This window comes from Manis pentadactyla, chromosome 17 (assembly GCF_030020395.1).
Source record: "Manis pentadactyla isolate mManPen7 chromosome 17, mManPen7.hap1, whole genome shotgun sequence".
Taxonomy (NCBI): domain Eukaryota; kingdom Metazoa; phylum Chordata; class Mammalia; order Pholidota; family Manidae; genus Manis; species Manis pentadactyla.
In genome coordinates, this window is record NC_080035.1 from 12,961,702 (window position 1) to 12,983,504 (window position 21,803).

General features: G+C 42.0%; 1 protein-coding gene across 16 annotated transcripts in view; it reads left to right on the plus strand.

The window, feature by feature from the left end:
• ENOX1 (ecto-NOX disulfide-thiol exchanger 1) overlaps window positions 1-21,803 on the plus strand; it is a 572,438-nt gene that overhangs the window by 456,145 nt on the left and 94,490 nt on the right. For all 16 annotated transcript variants that reach the window (XM_057494467.1, XM_057494476.1, XM_057494470.1 and 13 more), the window contains 2 exons: window positions 3,620-3,726; window positions 7,622-7,739. In XM_057494467.1, coding sequence (XP_057350450.1) covers window positions 3,620-3,726; window positions 7,622-7,739 — 225 coding nt within the window. The remainder of the gene's footprint in view (window positions 1-3,619; window positions 3,727-7,621; window positions 7,740-21,803) is intronic.

The following is a 21,803-nucleotide window of genomic DNA, read 5'->3' on the forward strand; positions in this document are numbered from 1 at the left end:
GCTAAAGATCCCGTTTAGTTAGTGACTACTAGTAGCTTTAAGTAGTATGAATTATACTGGAGTAGTGAGTGGGTCACTGCATTCATGCCCTGCTCTTTGGTGTCCCTGCCAGAGACAGTAAAGAGCGTGTGGTCTTACCTGTGACATCAATATTAGCAGTCATCCTGATTTATGATTTTAAAAATATGCTGTCTTGGAATCACATTCATTAGGGCATACTCTTTGAGGTGGTTTTCCCTAATGATGATGAATTTGTGCTGAGCCAAGCACTCTGTCGGAGTCCTTTGTGTGCCCAAGAACTTACATGTGCAAGACAAATGGCTGGTTCAGGTGCAGTCTGTGCAGAAATGAGAGAGGTCAGTTGGGCTATAGACGTACTTGTGAGAGTATTTTTTTTAAACCTAAGCTGAGTAACACAGTTTCAGGAATTTTTTTTTTTTGGTCTGGTGGGGGGTCGTTTGTTGTTAATATGTGGGTGGGTAATAAAATGTAAGTAAAGTTAACTATATTTGCTTTGCTTTTAATTGACCTATTGAAAAGAATACAATTAAATGAAATTGAGGATGACCCAGAAAATGTAAGGCATATCTCTTTGAATTCTGACTTCTTTCTGTAATCCAAATATGTCCTTCAGCTCCATCTGGGTGACTTTGGGCATCTCCAAGTCAGCACGTCCACAGCAAATCGCTTACTTCCTTTCTCAGACCTCCACCTGCACCTCTCAGTCTTTGATGTACTTCCCAAGCTTGGGGTCATCCTGGTCTCCCTTCTGCTCCCTCATAGCAAGTCAGCCACCATCCTGTCAACTCACTCTGTCAAATGACCCTTTGTTCCCTCTTAATTCAAGCCTTCATCATTTTTCCAGTGTTCTGTCTTAGTTCAAGCCTTCACCATTTCTCCCAACCAAGTCCTACTCCATGTGCCTTCTCTGACCTACAGTGTAAGCTCACAGTCTCATTCAGCACGCACGGTCCTATTGATGCACTCACACATCATGTTAGCCCCATTCCCACCAGCTGCTTTCACACAAAGTCCTATCGCAACTCCATGCAGCCTTTGACTGGGTTGCCTCTGCCTTCTGTGTGGAGCAAGCATTGATTCATTATTTAAGACCTGGCAAAAATGCTACCTTCTTTGGAGGTGACTCTGCCTTCTGAGTTCGTTTCTCTGTCCCCACAGCTGTCACCCATACCTCTCTTGCATAGGATCACTAGCTGCTTGTCTTTCTCCCTAGAGACTGTGATCTCATCAAGGACAAGAACTGTCTTACTCATGAATTTCTAGCAGTTAGTAAAGTACCTGCTAACTTGTAAAATCTCAGATGTTCACTGAATGAATGAATGAATGAATTGAACTTATGCCCTGGGATATGGCAATAGCATGTTCTGAAATAACTGAGGCACTTCACCTCAAACAGGGAATATCCGCAGTAGAACATGGCTTGAGTAAAATTAGGGGATCTATTTTTATCAGTAAACCTGTGCATTATTATGCTGTTGGGTCTTTTTTCTAACTGCTTTCCCTTCACCCCTCACTCCTTCACTCCTACTGGTCTCTCTTACCTTCCCCCAACTCAACACACACATAGATGAACACAATTTTTTCTTTAGTGTATCACCTTTATTAGCAGCCTTCCCTGATTGATGGACCAAGTGTGACTATCCATCCAAATATACAGCCTCAGCCCTGATGGTCCTTTCCCCTTGGTCCTGGTGTCAGGACACCATAATTCTTACTCTTCTAAATGATGCCATTCAAATAGTCTGCTATTACAAGCAATTGGCCTGTTGCTCTTTAACAATCCCACGACCACTACCTGTGCCAGACAATCTTGTCTGACAAAGATTCCACCATGTATTTGGTCTGCCTGCTCCATACAAAGGCAGCCTGAAGTCCCCAGGGACCCCAGCCTGCATGCAGACAAACAACAGGAAGCCCAGGCACCAGGCTGAGGAGCTGTCCATGAGCCGTGCTGTGGTGCCACCAGGCAGAGCCCTGGGGGCTGGTGGTAGGTGGCAGTCAGCACTTGGAACAGCTCAGCTGACTAGCCTGGTAGTGTTACTTCCTCCAGGTGCGGTGGGTGGGGAGCTGCATGCACTCGAGAAGAGCAGGAGCTAAATGGAAGGCAAATCCTCCTAAAACTGAGTGCAGTAGATTCCTCATGGGACGTGGTGGCCAAGGGTAATAAACAGGGAATTTGGAGCTGAGATTCTCTTGAGGTGGAAAACAGTAAACATGAAAGCCCCTGTGAAAATCACCCATAGATTATGAAGTCGTTGCTTATTAGCATTATAAAATATTTACAATGTGATAACTGAAAGGGATATGCCTTCTTCCTCTGCTCTCTAGACCTGTCTATTTTGTGTGCTAATTTTTAGAATTGTGACACCAGATGGAGTTCTATTACTCTTTGTCATTCTTTGGACACCTGGAAGATTTGGAAGAGCTCTGATGTCCTTTTTTATAATAGAGCCTTGGGAATCACTTAAGAAAGATTTATGTTAAGATAGTATTAGCATCTATAAGAGCTAATTTTAACTAAATATTAAACTTTCTAACTAAATATTTACAAGCTCAGGTTTAATCATATAGTTAATTCAGTGCTATACTTTCCTCAATCCCATGTTCACTAGATCAATAACTGTTTAAGCAAGACGGAATCTGCACTGGTTAATCCCACCCTTAACACCAACTGCTAAGAGCCCATACCTTTCTCTGAATAGCTTGGTTCACAACCCCTCGACATTTATCATTCCAGCAGTGCTGTGCCTGGAAGCCACAGAAGTGTTAAGTGACATCAAAGTGATAGAGTTAGAACTTCAAGGGGTTTGGAAGCCTTATGAAAGTGAAAATGGAATAATGGAGAATGGTCTGTGGTCATGATGAGCCATGGAGGGCACCATATTGTGCTGGCATAGACCTGCATGCCAGTACCGCTGTTTGGGTGAGACCTGGTCTGTCTTGAAGTGGAGGCAATGGCCTCCGTTCCCCCTAGAAGGCTGGAGGGCTGGCTGCCATGGGTACAATAGGTGGAGGAAAAGGAGCCAAGGAGTAAAAATGACCCTTGAGATTGAGGGGTGATATGACACACTACTCATTGCCCCAGCTTGGAACTTGGACATGGTAATGTCTTCCCAGGGCTGCAATTGAGTCCTCGCGATGGAGACCAAGAGAGAAAAAGATGTATGTTTGGCTCTTCCTCATTCAGCCACTCCAACCCAGCTTTCCTTGTGATCCCCAAACCCAGGCATTACCTTGTCTGTGTATCTGTATCTGTAGACCAATACCAGTGCCTGTGTATCTGTAGATCTAGGTGTATAGACATCACAAGTCACATTTTTAAGTAAGAGCTAAAGAATGCTTGGAAGGAGAGACCCACAAATGTTTCCCAGTCATATTTAGAATTTGGTTTAAAACCTAAAGTTATGGAGACAGACTTGAAGGGAGACATCCCCAACCTTGCTAAAATGTAAGTACAAAAAGGCACAAATTGGATGGATATTGATGATGTTATTTCTACTGTGACATCATCCATAGACTCCTAGTGTCTTTGCTTTGCTTCCCTATAGTGATCACAACATAAATTACTTGTCTTGTTTGACTTCCTTGTTCACCAAAGTTGAGCAGATTGTGGCCGTTTTCAACGCTTCTACCAGACAAAAAGCTTGGGACCATTTCTCGAAAGCTCAGCGCAAGAACATAGACATTTGGCGAAAGCATTCTGAGGTTGGTGATTTTATTATTACTTTTTAACCACCGTCACACAGCTGGACTGGCAGAGAGTAATGTGGCTGCAGCCCTTACAGTTTATGTCACACTGGCAGTTGCACCGCCCTTGCCCTGTCTCCCTGTCAGCTCCAAACCCAGCTCAGATTTGTTCCTATCCAGGAAAGCAGCTGACTTAATACTTAGAGGACAGAGTGCTTTTCTCCCCTGCAAAGGGAGAAAAGAATTCTTCCATTTATAGTGAAGAGATCGGAAATAAACCAAGACACTTTGCCTGACTATTTTGAAGAGAAGTATAACATAAAATAGAAGACCCATTTTTAAACAAACTCAGAGGTTTATTTCAGTGTTCTGAAACACGTGATGGTGACGGTTTGCTCTCTGGGCTAGACGTGGCAAGTATGCCTTCCTTCCATCCTTTCTTCTCATCATAAGCAATATTTCAGACCCTGTGCTAGCCAGTAGGTTGTATCCCACCTCTCCCCAGAGCAAATTTCCTCAGGGGAGTGAATGTGCAGGCTAGCCAAGTCCACCTTTCTGCATCAATGCATGTATGAAGTGTGAGTATCTACCCCAAGCACAGTCCATAACTTGACCTTCCTTGCCATCTAGAAGGACCAGAATGTGTCCATAGTCATGGGTCGTCCAGCTCTTATTTTTAACTCCACAGTGTAGTGTACGCTTTGAACCTGTAATTTAAAAGTAAGTATACTGTCTTTGCTTGCTTCTTTTTTTTTTTTTTTAATGAGAGAATGTTTTTGATTTGGATGCCTCTCCATCTCTAGCATGTTAATACTGAAGTTCTCTAAACGATATTCCCCTCTTTCAAAATCCCAAACTCATAGAAGGTAAGGTTTACTTCTTTAATGATTTTTGGCTCACACTTGTAAAATAGTGTTTTATACAGACTTTGAGGAATGACGAAGTACTGTGATATCAATCATTTGGGTAGCATTTTAAGTGCCCATTAACTAATGCTAAATTACAGTTGAATACCAATGATACTAGATGTAACATCCACATGAATACCAAATGAATTCTTTATTATCACTGTTGTTATGGTGAATACTGAATGACTTCACAATAATGGGACACTTAAAATGCTAGTGCAATTTATTGTTAAGAAGGACATTTTTCATTTTGTTCACAAATGCCTAAGAAGGTGGTTGGTGACTGATGCAGTTCTGTTCCTCTGTTCAGGACTGAGTAAGGAGGAGGTGGGATCTCTATAATTTCTCAGGGGCCAGAAAAACAAAGGGTGCTTATCTGATGATCTTCCAGACACTGAATTGAGACCCAAGTTGATTTTCAGGAGGGAGGAAAGAGTCCTCATTTGTGAGGAAACATACAAATTGAGGTTTATGAAAACACAAATTAGAATCCATAAACTATGATTCAGATTTGGGAATGATCTGTGAATTGTTTATATGTTTTTCCTATGCATAAAGCCCAAAAATGATAAAAAGAAATGTCAAGAGAAAGGCAAGTGGCATGCTGCTGAATAATATGGACATAAAAAGGCTGTCAGTCATATGTGAGTGTCAGCAAATATCAGTTACCGATCTAAATCCCGCCTCCCACCATGTCCATCCCCTTCCCTCCCCCTCCTCCCCCGTGCTGGGGCTGTCCTCTCTGTTGCTGAGCAGGCCACACAACCGCTTCCAGCTTTGTTCCAAGGAAGCCTGCTTGCTTTTCTCTGTATATACGGGGAGGTAGAAACGGATGCAGTCCTGCGAGGTGCTCTGTAACGGGTCTTTGTACCTCCCTGACACCCCCACCACCTCTTTTGATATACTAGGAAATAGAATTCTAAATTATCTTTGATTTTCTCTCCTACGTGTCGCTTAATTGATTAAATACCAGTCGGTAATTTAACATTGTGGATGATTTCTCAGTTGCGTTTAAGCTTGATAATTGGCTTGATTTTTTTCCTCATTCCCATGTACAGCATCTGTTAATTATCTGCAACACCTTTACAGATTTATTAGAGTGTGCTGAATTTACTGCTGAACCAGAGGCACCCTGTGGAAACACCCTGAGCTTTTTTTTCCCCCCTCCAATTTTGCCTTTCCAACACCCTTCCCCCACAAGAATGGCTACAGTATGACAGTTTGTCATTAATTGTAGGGACTAAACAACAGGCCCTTTCAGCCTCATTTATTCTTTCCACCGGACTTTTCCTTGTTGCAAGTATTTTCAAGCCACTTGCTTGGGAACTGGGCATTTTGTCAGTAGAAAAATTAGCTGTTCACAACCTGAAAACTTCCCCACTAATCACATGTGACATCCACTTCCAAGACCCAGTGGTGTTAAGGCAGAATTGGCACCTCTTCCTAGTGGATGGCATGGTCGAGTGAGGAAGCATTGCCCATCCTCCTGGTGACCTCTCAAGGCTGTCCTGTGGTGGGTGTCCCTGTGCCAGGGACCTTGCCTCCCTGCCTCCCTCTTCCCCTGTCCCCTGCACTGGTGATTCCCAGGGTTCAGAGTTGATATGCCAATATCATTAGCAATAAATAATTTCCTCTCCATCATGCTACAGGAGAGCGAAGGAGAAAATTGAAACTCCAACACAGAATAATATGTCACGCACATCCATTGAATGGGCACTAGACCTATGTTTAAAGCCATACCATTAATAAATTAGGGGTTGTAATTTAGTATTGTTACTCATAGATTTATTTATTATAAAGTGAAATTATTTTAACTATTTGACTTGTACTCATAAACTTCAATTCAAGCAGGGGAAAAAAAGAATAATACAGCCTTTCCCTGTTTTTTGTTTTGTTTTGTTTAAGGACATGTAAGAGAACAGAATGGATAAGGATTCATAAATATATAATATGCAGCTTAATAAGAAATAATAATACCATTACCATAAATGAATTATAGTGTCCTGATTTTTAGACACAGTAGTAAAAAATTTATTATGTAATTTTTTTTACTTTTTACAGTGAGTTTTCACATACACTCGAAGTCATACAGCCTTGTATTACTACTATTCCCCATTTATGGGTGAATAGACTAAGGCTCAAAGAAATTAAATGCTTGCTTGCAGTCACTCCTCCAGGAAGTGGAGAAAGTAAGATAAGATCCTAAGCTCCTAAAATGCTGCAAAAACAACAATCCTAAAATGATGGCTAAAACATTTTGATGTTTTCATAACAAAAACAAACCCTACATGATAATGTGAAATACCAAAAAAGAAGGCATTTGTTTTTGTTTTGTCCTCCATCTTTTGAATTTTACCATTTGGGTATCTGAATGGGGTGTGTGTGTGTGATCACACACAGGCACATACACACATGCAGGAGCACATTTGGCCTGAAGAATAATAGGCTGTCAACATTATCAACTTAGTGAACCCAGGGTCTTAGCATGATGCTCACTCTTACATGCATTAACTTATTTTATTCTTAAAACTATTATCATAATATTCCAGTGAGTAAGCGGAAGCTGAGAGAGAGATAAAGAAACATTCCTCAAGTTACACAATGGGTCAGTGGTAGACCGGAACTTTAAAAAATTCTGCTGCTCTTGTTCCTGATGATTAGTTAAGCATCCCTCCTATGTGCCCTTCGAGATAATAGGTGTATCTGGGCAATCCTCACAGCAGTCTTACGAGGTGAATGTTTTTATCCGCCTCCTCACAAATGAGAAGTGAGACTCAAGAGATGAAATAATTTGCTCCCGGTCATCCGCGAGCAGGAATTTCCCCTGGGTCTGACACCAAGCCCCTCCCATCTTCCCACTGCCCCGCCCCCTCAGAGCCTCACTGTCGAGTAGGCGGGGCGATGTCTGGGAAGTACAGCCTTTGGGTTCTAGGCATTCGTGTGTCAGTCATAGAATGCCAGAAGACACTGGGAAGGGTATGCTGATGCGTCTGCTCTACTTCCAGGAGCTCCGGAATGCTCAGAGTGAGCAACTCATGGGCATCCGCCGCGAGGAAGAGATGGAAATGTCAGATGATGAGAACTGTGACAGCCCCACCAAGAAAATGAGAGTCGATGAATCAGGTAATGCTGATCACTGCCACGTACGGTGAGGTGCCATAATGATCTTCCAAGTCTTAGATGGGGAATCTGTATCAAGAAATGGCCACATAACTCACTTTTGAGTTATACTAAACTTTCATCTTGAGTGACTGCCTTTTATTAATAGAACTTGAAACTCCTTCTTAGGAAGATAGTTATTTAAATTGCTCCAATTGTTTCTCTATACAGAGGTCTGGGGCCATTATATTTTCTTTAGGGATATTTGCCTGTTCCCATAAAAATCCTTTTCCAGAGTATAGCAGCCACTGCTGATGCTGAAATACAGATAAAATTTGGTTTCAGTCCATGTACTTCTTACATGGGACCTGTTTAATCTTTAAAGAAGCTTTCTAGCTTCTAAGCCAATGTGTTGAGGAATTCATCTCATTTCCAGTAAACTTTACCTAACCTGTAATCAAAGGGGTGATCCCATTTGGTACCAAGAAAGGGTATCACTCCTTGAGTTGTAAAAAGGAGAGAAATTTAGAGAGAACCTTGCTTTATGTGCTCTGCCTACCCTGAAATGCTGATTTAAAACTGTCTCCTGAATTATACGTAAATCCCTTGGTATTATAAAAGCAGACAAGGGAAATACTCAAATAAAGGAGACAGCAAAGGGGACTCTTTGGCTGAGGGGAAGAGAGTTGTTTAAAGGGCCTGGGAAGAACTACAGTTGTCACCATGACCAAAGAAGAAAATCAGAGGAGTGGAATCCATGTGACCTGTCTCCTCATACTTTTTACAGTGAGTTTTCACATACACTCGACCGGGCCTCAGACAGATCCCTGCACACTGCTATGCGAAAAGGGACTGGAGGCCCTGCAGCCTGAGGGGAGCACACCTTCCAGTTCATTCATGCCAGGGAATGAACACTCGACTGTCTCAGGCTATTTGACAGAAAGAATAAAGGGGCCAGGAAAGAAAATATTTGCTCAGTAACTTGTTTGCAGAGGCCAAAATCAAGACTCCAAAATGGTAAGGTCATCAAGATTACAAAGCGGTTAGAATGCTCTGTTTTCTCCAGGGCTTAAAGAAACCCTGGAGGTATAAATGATGATGGTGAGAAAATGCCCCTGCTTCCAGGCATAGACAAGAGGGAAGTTAATTTCCTTAGACAAGTGGTTCTTAAAAGTGTGGTCCACAGTCCAGTGGTAGAGCATTGCTTAGGAACTTACTAGAAATGCAAATGCTTTACATTTAAAGACCATTCAATACCTAACAATCAGAGACTCCAGGGGAGGCAGGGGTGAGGAAGCGAGATCCAGCAATCTGTGCTGTAAGTCCTTCAGGGAATTCTGATGAGTGCTAAAATTTGAGAACCACTGCCTTAGACCATTTCCCTTTCATCCTTACTTTCCATTCATTTAAATCTTACAGAAGCTTAGCATAAAAGAAGGCACCCTGCCACTACTTTTTGAAGCCATATATCCTTTGTCTAAAAACTGAACCTAGCATTTATGTGCCAACATATGTCTTTTATTGAGTGGATATCAGATTTCTCAGGACTGCTTGATTACTGGGTTTGGATTTGCTTATCTGAGGACGGCATTTCTATTCTGCAAACCTTCAAAAGAAAAGAGTGAGTTTTGGTGTGATTTTCTTAAATTCGATGAGCTTTCCAATAAATAAGTAAAAAAGATTCTCAAAAGCTTTCATCATTTTAGAAGTTTCTAGATGAGGGGCAAGTTTACAGAAAACTTGGATCCTTAACATCCCTATAAGGTAGGTGCAGAAGAAAAGAATCTGAGTCAATCAGGAAATTCTGACTTGAACCTGTGGCTATTTTTATATTTTTGGTGACATTTCTTTTTAAACAACCTGTCAATTTCCCAAGTAAGAAATATGTATAATTTCATAGCCTGCTTAGGATAGGACCAGAATAATAATGACAAAGAGCAATAAGCTCACCGAGGAGAATGCAAAAACCACAGCAACTTGCGAAAGCCTTCAGGGTTGGCCCTGGTCTCTGCTGTGGAAGAATCCAGAGGTGCCAAGGACCCCTCCCTGTGACAGGGACCACAAGGTCCTCTATGAAAGGTTAACTGAAGGTCCTTCTTCCTAGACTTTTCTTTTCTTTGCCCCCTTTTTTTTTTCTTCCCAGGCATCTGATAAAAGCCTGAAGTAGAACCTAAACTTTTAGGAACTTTCTCCAGACTTGGTACTTGGTCAGCAGAATTAATGGACACAACAAAGTGCATGTTCTACACCCAGTGCTGAGGGAAGAGATGAAAAGAACTGGAGTTCAAATGCCAGGCCCCGAGGAGTTCAAAGTCTGTTTCATGCTTTATGAAATGAGATAGACCAGAGAGTCAGGCACGCTTTATGAGGAAAGGACCAGGTTGATTAGAGAGAGGAGAAAGCAACTAACATTTTCTATTCTGCTGGGCCCCACAGATCCTGCTAAAAGGTGGGCAGCTGTTTTTCTTTCAGCCTGAATATTTGGGGACATAGCCTGCCAGCAAGAATTCCCATCTGGTCTCTTGACCGGGCCTCAGACAGATCTCTGCACACCGCTATGCGAAAAGGGACTGGAGGCCCTGCAGCCTGAGGGGAGCACACCTTCCAGTGATGTCTCCTTAGGTGACACTTCGCTCATTTCAGGAACAAATTTGCATCCGTCAGTCACCTCCCAGCAGGCCTTGCAAAACACAGCGCTCTACTTCACTAACAGGGGACTTGCCAAATGCTGAAATCCAAGTAAAATTCTCTCTCTTTTAAAGAATCTTATGCCCTTTTCCTTCCTGCTAAAACTTTGCCTCAGTGCTCCCAGCCAGTAGCTGCCCCAGGAATCTTGGAAATTCCAGCATAGAATATCTTTCCAGAGCCTCGTGCTTATGTGAGGATGTGGAGGGGCTGCACCTTCACCAGAGGCTTGAGTTGGGCCCACCAGCATTGGCTTTGCTCTACCTGTCCTCCTACAACAGGTTTTATTTCTGAGGGTATCTGGAGACAGTTGACTTTGGTTTCTAGAAAAGGCACAATTTATTATGTGAGGACTTGTATGATGCCTTGGGTGTTTTTATAAATCCAAGTTTTTCAGTCTATCTCTGCTTCTCTAGTTACGAAGGATATTTCATTGTACTTGTGCTTTTCACCTCATACGGTAATTTACAATGCGTCTTTGGCTAGAGTTCCCCAGTACTGCTGTGAGTAACTACAGTGTAAGGCTGGGCAGGCGGCTCCCTCTTCCTCATCAGTTGAATCTAAAAGCAGAAGAGGAGTTTGCTGGAGCAAAACTAAGATGCTCATAAAAATGAAAATGAGTTTTGTTAATAAATTTGAAAATCAAGGCAGATTTATTGAAGCATTCATTCAAGAAAATTGGCATCCTGCTCCGAAGCCTGTGAAGATAACTTTTGATAAAAATTCAAATTTTTTGTTGCCTCGTCTGCCTCCTACTGGAATCAAGCCAAACTCTGAAAGCCAGATCAATCCTTCCTTCCCTGTCCCTTCTTCCCTCCATCCTGTCGCTGTCCTGTCCTTCGCTCCTGTCTTCTCCCTCCCTCCAGGTTGGCAGAGCGCACCGGGAAGATGGGGAAGAAAAGAGGAAGTCTGTCCTAGCCTGTAAGGCCTCGCCTGGCAGCACCCGATTAGTTTTAGTGTTGTGAGAGGTGAATGAGTCAATGCGCAAAGCACTTCCAACTGTTCTCAGTGCAGAGCTCGTAACAAGTACTCAGTCACCGTTAACTCTGCTTATTGTCTTAGTCATCCTTCAGCACCTAGCCTTGGGCCTTTTGCCAAGTAAGTGCTCAAGGAAAGTTTGTTGACTTCAGCTGCAAACTCCCATTCCTCTGGTCTTTGTTTCTGATCCTTTGTCCTATAAGTTAATAGGAAGGTGGTAACCCAAAGAACATTTGCTCTAATTAAATTTAAATGGCAAGCATGAAGAAACATGTTAAAAAAAGGATGGCTTATTTCTCCAAAATGTTCAGAACTTTTGTATATACAAAATTCAGGGCCGCATGCTGAATGGGCTATGGCCCAGAGGTTTGAAAGTCAGCATCAGCACACATTGGCAATCACTTTCATGTGGGCCAGGCATGTGGATCTGGGGGATATAGATGGTTAGACAGTCTACCCAGCCCTCAAGGGTAGGAGACATTTTTTGAAGAAGATAATTGAACATTTTAAGTTAATAAAAGTAGAGTGCCTAATGCCAAATATATTCTAAAGCTATTAGTTCAAATCCAATATAAACAGAAAGAACATCACTATCCCGTGTATGTACCTCATCCAATATTTAGTGAATATACATTGTACATTGGACACAGATTTTAGAAGAGTTGAAATAAAACATTCCTTGCTTAATAGACCACCCTTAAACCATTCCACAGTGCACAAATGTCTGTAGATTTTAATTACACCTCATTTAAACTCTGAACTCTTTATATAAGCAAACACTCTTTTAATTATAAAGAGTGTTTTTTGGGTTGTCAGTTTTTCATGGAAACTCACCACAACATAGGTGTGGAGTTTCTTTTTAATTTCAGTAAAAACTCAAACAAGGAATTTCCAGATCGTTCAGCCAACTGAGTCAAATTAGGGACTTATAATTAAGTTGAGGCGGAATTAGCGGTATTCAGTCTGTCTGAACAGTTTCACACGTAGCTGGAAGCTTTAGGTTAAAAAATTTAGTAATAGGGCTCTCTCTGGCTATCTCCTTGATCTCTTGGAACATCAGGACTGCCTTTGTTTTTCTGATCTAGTTGATTTCCTGTAAGGGAGTTGCTTCTGACAGACGGAAAGTATGCCTAACATTACAATCAGCCAGAGACTAAGAAGTGGCTGCCCTCTGTTCCCACACCAGCCTGGCACAGGAGGGAGCAACTGGGTGCCAGACAAGGGTCCTGCAGCCTCTGCTGGGGACCAACTGAAGGGACGTGTTTCTCACAGCTGGTGGAAGCCTCCTTTTAGGAAACAGTGAGTGTGATCTCCGTAGGCTTACCCTGGAGTTGCCTGGGACTCGGCAGGGGGACAGGAGCATTCAGACGTAGAAAGTGAGATGGCGCAGTCCAAGGCCGCTTGCCAGGAGCTGAGCCCCCCCCCACCAGCGGACACCCAAGACAGGAGCATCGGCAGCAAGAAGAGGCATAGAAGGATAAGCTTTGGTAGACTTCTGTGTTCACATTTTCAGGTTGTAACAACCTGAAGGAGAAGTAGAACGGCCGTATGGGTCCATCAGCAACCCAGCGAATTAAAGACGAGCATTTTATTTTCAAACACAACAGAATATCTTCTGGGAACCTAAGTGCCAAACAGGGCAATGTGATTAATTAAAACTACGTGACTTAGCAATGATGAACTAATCCTTCTGAGGTGGGCTGAGTAGCCTGCTTCATTCCTGAACTCTTGAAACGGCTTCATTCTCAAGGAGACAAGGCCTTTGGTCGTTCTCTGTTGTTTCCCCCCCTTTCCTAATCTTGCTCATCTTGCCAAAGGAAATCAAATACATGTTTGTATGGGATAGATTTTTCAGTTCCCTGACTTCATGTGAAGTTATAGTTAACTTTTCATAATGGACGTGCTTCTGAAAAGTGTAAAAACCATTCCTTTTGTTAAATTGCTTTACCATTTAAATGCAAGAGATAGATGCTACCAAACTGATCCTACAATGTAGGATGCCTTTGTAATGGAAGCATCCTGTCCACCCAGATTGTGTTTTCTGTTTTATAAATTCACATTTGGAGCCTAAACTGTCTGTAAGCTTAGCCCCTGTATAATCTTACTTTTATGTAACGCCTGACAAGGCCATATTCCTGACATCTCTCTCATATATGCACAAGTTTTCCATAATCATGTGTTCATGTAAAATCGATTTGTACTGCTGAAATTGTGTCATGCCTTAGGAGAGCACAGATTTATCCCAATACCCGACTCACTCAACTGTGCTGAGCCTCCACAAAACCCACGTGGAGCCCTTGCTGAGGTTCTCAGGCAGGCCATCCCTCGTGGATACTAGCGTGGCACTGGGTGGGTTCTCTGAATGGTTCCCCACATGACAGACCAGCATATGCTCCCAGTTGCACTTGTCCAGCAGACTCTTGCTCTCTTAAGCCCTGGCTTTTTGCCCAGTGACGCGAGGCCCTGGAGCCTGGTGAAGGGCTTGGGCTGATGGGCAGTTGGCAGACAGAGAAGAAAAGTGAAGTTAACGGTCAATCTGCAGAAAGGGGGAGTTGCAGAGACCTTGTCCTGGAAGAGTGTAGACAAATGACCAGTGAGCAGCACAAGGTCAGAGCATAGCCACCCGCGCACAGCCCATGGTGCTCTGATGCCTTTCAACCACCAGGAACACCGTGATCTAGATTACAGTTTATTGCGTTTTCTGGGCGTTTCATTCTGATAAGATTTGATGCAGGATCATTACATAGAAGAGCAGATTTAATCCTGTTTTCTTAGCAGGCTCTAAGGACACTGAGGGAATATTTATGTAATAAGATGCAAAGTTGCTATGGAAAATACCGTAGCAACTGAACATCTTCCTAGAGCTAGGCAGTCACTTGTAACAGCAATCTAAGTGTACATTTATTTTAGTGTCATTTTATCGACACTCTTAGTATCTCATTCTGACAGGATGTTAAAATATGTTTTCAGCTTGCATTTGAGCAAAATTAACACAGTGTTGTTGGAACTTAAGCGTGGTTTGCACAACTTCTGGAAAAAAACAGTATTTTCAAGGGAGTTTAGATGACAGAATCTGGTAAGTTTGTTTGTTTTTTTCTTTCCTAAACATAGGAAAGAATTCCTGAGTAGCATTTACTCCTAATTTTTCCATTTACTTGTAAATAACAAATAGGAATTTCTGATCATGAAATAGGTTATCCTTTTCAACATCGATGTAATTGGTCAAGTGCTCACTTGTGATTCTAGTTGATCTTTACAGAAAACACTTTTAGTAGATTTTCTCATTGCCTACCAGCAGCATGTGACATTTTAAAAATAGAATTTGTTTTCCATGTAAAGATAATACATGGTCATTTTAGAAAGTCTAGTGATTAAGAATAATGAAGAAAGTAAACTGTGTTAGTTACAATACTACAAAAGACTGTATGGTTTCTAATTTATTTTCTCCCACACAGCGTAACTATGTAAGCATTTTGCTGTGTAAATTTTTAATGCTCAGAAGCAATAGTTCCATATGATTTTGTTTTCAGACAGTCCTCCTGTATAACAAGTGATTTTAAAGCTTCCTTTTTTTTATATGTTAGTGACTTAGAAAATATAGAGCAAATGAGTGTGCATCCTTCCAGGATCATCGGCTCTTCGGTGTGACTCTCTGGGAGTGGAAGCCATAATCTTCAACGTGGTCAGAGTGGATACCTGAGGTTATTAAAAGTCTGGTAATCGGAACAGCACTTCCAAAAGCATCTCTTAAGTCCCTTTAATGTAAGTGTAGCAGAGAAGCTATAGATATATATGTAGCTGGTTGGTAGTGGAAAGATAGTATCTATTGATTTTCTTCTATACCTCTTCATCTAAAATCTTAAAAGTGTGACAATAACACTGTTAAAGTGGGACGTTGGCCAAAAGAATCAATACCAGACCATATTAAAGCATATGCTGTTATCAGCTTCTTAGCACTGATGGACTGTTTATGAACACCATTGTTCTAATTCTCTATGCATTGTTCATCAAAACACAGTGGGTGACATAAAGTTATTATAACTTGACTCCTAACACTGTTGCCCATAAGCTTCCTTAGTCAAAGACCTGAAGATGCTAGTGTACTGTATGAATACAGAGAGCGAAGACAAGAGGACATCCTGTAGAATTCCAGGTTGCCATGCACGGTTAAGTGTCACATAACTAATGAAAAAAGTAATTCAAAGAAATAATTACTTCCTCCCTTTCTCAGAAATTCCACCTGCCATCATGGGATACTTAGAAGCCTTGGACATGAAACTTGACAGCAATGTAACAATGATGATTATAGTAAGCTCTTGCATGTCTGCGTGGCTTAGAGGCTCTTTTACTTGGGTGAATGCCCTTGATACCAGAGAAGGACTAAATGCTCAGCAGCACGTCTCCCCAGTCCAGGACATAATGTGTAAAGCCTTCTGGAAAGTGCCTAGAGAAGGGAAATTTTATTTTAGACTTCCCATCACTGTTTGAGAAGTAGGGAGAGCATTTCTGATGCAGAAGTTGCAAAACAGAGTCTATTCATTGCAGTGCTTCAGGCAGGTCACTGCAGGTTCCTAATGAGCCCTCATAACTGGAAGAGCTTGTGTCCCAGAAGCCCTTGCTTTCCATTTGGAGAATGTGGGTCATTGCCACTTGACACAGTTACCTAAGTTTTCAGTTATCTAACACTAGGGTATTAGTTAGTTAATCATATATCTGTTAAACAGCCTTGAAAAGAAATCATGTTTTTGAGGACTATATAATGGCATGAGAGAAGGTTCTCAATATATTGCTAAATGATAAATGCAGTTACAAATCAATGTACAGACAGTTCTAGTTGTGTGTTTGTGTGTGTGAGTTGAATTCACAATTTACATGTTAGGGGAATATCTGTAAGGATATAAGTTAACATAATTTCCACAGTATGGACATATATTCGTTTAATAATTAAATGACAAATTTTAATTTAAAAATCAAATGGGGAATCTGGAAAATTCATATTGATTGGGGAATACCAATCAATCACTTCCAGTCATTTAGGAAAATTAGAAGTAGTAACAAATGGTACTGCTCAGATGATGGTACTCATCAGATGATGGAAGTTTATCAACTTGCCTTCTTTTGCTTTAAGTTAGGGAGTTTCCATATTTAATTTGCCATGATATGCTTCCCTTCCCAGACCACATCATCTTACAATTTCCTATTCCAAGGGCTGATCATATTTGCATAACTATCAAAGATCTAAGAAATCAAGTCCTAAACTAGGCAGACATGCTGAGTTTTTACCCATAGGGAGACTGGCAATGATGAGCCTCTTCTGATTTACAAAAGACCCTTAGAAATTATCCAGGACAACCTCCTACTTTTTTTTACAAATAGGAATATGCAGTCCCATGTTGAGAAGTTACATTATTTGCCCAAATTAGTAAGTGGAAAGCCTAGACCTCAGTACTAGTTTTATTTCTTCTAGGCAATCACCTTTCTATGGCAACACTGAATTTTATGGGGATAAAGCTCTAGAATATCTCTCAAATGCCTTAAGTGGCATCCTATGAGTCAACCCACCATCATAAAATCAAGCAAGGATTTCGAATGCCTGCCATGTGTCTGGCACCATGATACCATTTGGAGACAAAGGTAGACTGGAGATGTTTAATACCTTAAGATGTTAATCCAAAGTTGATCGGGGCTTATGCTTAGTCTTCCCACTAACTTTTGTATTTTCTACTAAGTAGCAAGAGATTGGCTTCCACACAGGCAGTACAGCCAGCAAACGGTTTTTAAGCTGATTCCAACAGAAATGCCAGCTTTTAAAAATATTCAGGAAATTGGTAAAATCCCTTTTCTAGTTTAGTGAGTGATATTTATTTCCTCAAAACCAATCTACTGTGTGTAGCTTTAGGCCAGAAGAAGAAATGATTTGAAGAGGTGAAGGATAAGCCATGCCATGTCATGCATTTCCTTTGGTAAACCACACACACTGTCCCAACCCATGTTTTCCATTACACACTCTGCTCCAGAAGGAGAGAAAAATAAAGATATTTCTCACAGTGCTGGCACAGACTCGACGGTCAATCGGGAATCCCTCAGCTGCAACAGGAGCCCTTTGACTTCCCATCTCTCCCATGTTCCCTGTGCACCCTTAGGGCCTGGGCAAGTCTACCTGAAGATCACCAGTTGATTGACTTTCCATCTAATTTTAAGACTTGTTGAAGGGCTCTCCTTCCCTCCTTGTTACTGAGGCTTTTCCTTATGAGACAGACGTACCTCTCAATAAATCTTAAAAATGGATGTCTGATGGAGAATGTCTACAATAATATCAATCCTATTGAGATGCATGACTCAGGGAAGTTTTGATCTGGAAGAGATCTTAGAAGTAGTATGTCCTCTCCTTCTCCATCTCATGTTGTAAAAAATGAAAACAGTGTGGGGTTTTTTACCCCCAATAATAATTCACTGGAATACTGAATAAATGCTGCAAGTTTATATTGGTCATTTTTTAATTATTAGTTTTCAGACACAACTTAAGTGACAAAACAAATTTGGCAAATCTTTTGGAGATAAGAGATTTCACTCCTCTTTCAGTAATGTGCCAGTCAGTTGTTTGAGAATTGTCTCCACCTGCTATACTACACTTTTCTGGTACATACAGTCTGTGAATCCCAGAGCCATCTACTGTCTTTAGGGCTTTGCCTCCACGCACTGTCTTAGGCAATGTCATTATGCAACAAGTATTCGGTGGATTCTTATAATCTATACAGGACAATGATAACATTTATCTTGCAGTGCCAATGAGGGGAAAATTAGCAAACCAAGTCTTATAAGACTCACTGAGGCTCAGTCTTTGACTTGAGAGTGTTGCTTATCTACTCTGAAAAGTCCTGGAGGCACATCCCCAGAACTCCCCTTTTCCTGCATCAGGTCATGGCTCCATACAGTGTCTGCTCTCTCTGCTCTCAGAAGTCACTGTCAAAATGAGCAGATAAACTCTAACACAAAAAACTGCGAGAGCTGAGAGCTGAGAAGACATATGTATACCTCTTAATATGAACTCTCTTGCATCCCTGGAGAAGGTTCTGTTTGTTTCTTTGTTTTATGAAAATAAGGGTGAAAATATGCTGGGACAGGAGGACCCTCTACCCCATACCTTCCTTAAAGACTAGTTAGGGATCTCTTCCTTTCTGAGTGGCCAAGCGTAGCACATTGTACATGGTTGGTGGACAAGAATTTGTTAAATGAATGGATAAGAAATTAAAACTGGAAAGAACTAACCTTTCTGTTGAAGGACTTTTTGTTTAGTTTAGATCAAAAGCAAACAAACAAAAAATTCCCGTTCCTTTTTAAATCCTCATAGTACTGACCACGTTTTTCAGCTGAGGACTCCCAGCTCTGCCAGAGGTGTGCCAACTAGCCCCAAATCTCATAACCGATACATGGCTTTGAAGCCTCTTCTCTCTCTAACACCCCATTGCTTCCCTCCTTTGTATAGTTCATGTCTACACGACTCCATGAGACATGGGGAATGCAGAACCGCATGACCAGAGGTCCTCTCACAGCTACTGCTCAGAAACACCCGACGGTCCCCCAACCACCGTATGTGTCCGGTCCCCCCTCCCTCCTTTGTGGAGTCCCTGCCTCTGTAATTATATATCAGACTCTGTATGTTACTCTTTACAGCAGGAGAATGACATGTTATTTCAGATCATTAAAAAGTGGGGAACTATGGCACAGGGAAGGACGGAGCTAAAAGGAAGAATAATGAAATAAGTAGGGTAACATTTGGAACTTTCTCCCTGAACTGGGTTGAAATTATTGCAGATGAAAAATATATCCTGGAATTTTTTTTTTTTTTAGTAACTGAAAGTTGTTAGGTCATTGGGCTTTTGAAATAGGAATCAAAACTTAAATTGGACTTTTTGCCTCTCCTATACAAAGTTTAGCCTCCTAAGGAATATTATAATAGATGCCAGATCATCAGCACCATGTTAACAAAGCACTTTATATAAAACTACCCAAAGCACCTTCTCTCTAATGTTCAATAAAAGGCTAGTAACAAGACAGCTGCTTTCTCAGAGGAATTCTTTTAACCTTTCAGAAACAAAATAATTCATGCTAATTCCTGCTTAATTGGAGGAATTCATTTCTTTAAAATCATCAAATATGAGTTTGAAGTCTGTTTCACCCCTGACCTCTTTAATTCAATCAAGGTCACCTCATAACTTGCTCAAATAGCTCTATTTCTCAATTTAAAAAGGGGTAGAGCTATTTAAAGACATTTAATATTTGATTAATAGTGCTTAACTAGGACTTCAGCACTTACAGTGTTTTTAAAGAGTTCCTAGTAAGAATAAAACTTTGCTACCTGAAAAATTATACTCATCAGAAACCAAAAACAAATCATTTTAATGAGCAATGCAAAAACTGCTTTTTATGGGGATATGAGAAAGATGGTCAGAGTCCATATATAGAGTTTTAATATCTGAACAATCCTTTCCCAGGGAGAAATTGCTATAATTTCACCATGCAGACAGTTCTTAAAATACGTGCACTTTTCCCTGCCCGAGGCCTCAGAGAAGATGAATGCTGAGCTTTTTGAAGCAGGGTTTTGTAGCACTCACGCCCTGGGGATGAGAAGAAGTAAGGAGAAGACATGTCCGGCTGAAGAATGTGGACCAGAGCCATCTGCAGGAGTGAGAAATCAAGAGTGCTGAAAATGAGTTTGGGGAGACTTCCTTCCAGTCTCCTTCCCGTTTGCTGGGCCTCCCTGGGGAGTGCTAAGCTCACCTTGATGCTCTTTCAAAGAGAGGGTCCTGGGGGATCAAATTATTAGAAAGGCTCTGAGAAAGTGGCCTATATGAAAGTGAGAACTGGTGTCCCTGGAAGAGAGAGCTTCAAGTCACTGAATGGAGTGAAGACACAACTTTGAACCAGATGAGGTAGAAAGCCCTAGCAGTATGTACCTTAGTTTTGTGTCTGGCGTGGCTTGGCAGCTGACGTCCTTTCTCCACCCCTCAGCTTTCTGGACAGTAACATAAGGCTTATCCTGAGAGAGTTTCCTCAGGGTTGTAAAAAATAACCAATTAAAGGATTCTGTGGCATTTGCAAATACCGGGTCCTGTGGCAATACAGAGAACTGATCCTGGAGAGCAATAGAAGGCCCAGGGGAGCGGTTCACAGCCCCGGCCGCACCTGAGGCAGACCTCGGGAGCTTTATACAAATGCCGGTGCCCGGGGGTTAATGCCCAGGCAGCTCTGTTATGAAATACTCCTCAGGTGCTTCTGAGGCACAAAAGGAAACCACTGTCATGTATATGAGATAAGGTGATAAAATATGAGAACAAGAAGAAAATTAAAATGGAGTAAAAGAAAAAAAAATGTTCTGTGGTAAGGAAGTGCCTGACATAGGCAATAAAGAAATGGGAGGGAGCAGTTTACTTAAGTATGGCACACGTGACTCGGGTGGAGCATTCCCCTCCTCATACCTGTGTGAGGTGCATCTGACATACCGTTTGGCTAATTGGAGCAAAGGCTAGTTGGGAGGAGAGAACAATGAAGGTTGCCTGGTGAAGAAAATGCAATGAGAGCCAGGGACAGAGCCCAGCTTTCCCGTGACTCCAGGAGAACCGCCAGGGACCGCTTTCTCGTCCATCAGTGGTGAGAGGGAAGCGGGGTCGCTCGGACATTTGCCGAAGAGAGAAACCTCTGAGGATCTGACGGCTGGTCTGGAGAGTGCGTGCTGTGCGCAGAGGAAGGGCCCCTGCCCTCCAGCAGGAGGCCGGCCCAGGGGCCCTCTGTCAGGGTGACCGCCTGCAGCACCGGGGTCGAGCCGGGCCATTCCTGGGTGGGAGCCGCAAACCTGCTGCGGCAGGAACTTTCTCCAGAAATATGGCTGCAAGAAAAAGTAATACACAACCACATCTACTAGATCAGAAAAATGTGCTTGGGAGACACTGCCTGGCAGATTTATGAAAGCATTCAGTCACAATATCATCACGGGAGAGGCAGTAAGTAGCACTCAGAGAGGAACAGGTAGATGGGATTAATGAAATGTGAGAAGCAAAGCAGATGGCAGAGAATCCTGGAAGGCCATGTTCATGGTACAAGCTGGAGAGGAGAAGGTTCTTTCCCTAACAGATGTGGTTAGGAAAGGCTGAGAGAAAAGAATGAAAAAAGCATGAGGAAATGAGATCTGGTCCCTAAAGGCTAAGGAAGAGGTTCTAAAACTTTGGCATAATTAGAATCACCTTAGAAACTTGCTAAAAAGTGCATCCTCAGGCCCCATTCGAAACACTCAGGTCAAAGGGGCTGGGATGGGTTCAAAACTTCTCATTTAAGAGACACCAAGGTGGCACACATGAAGGCTGTGAGTGGAACACAATACTGGCCCTTCGAGAGGGCATTTAGTTGCTGTCTACCTTGGCTATGTAT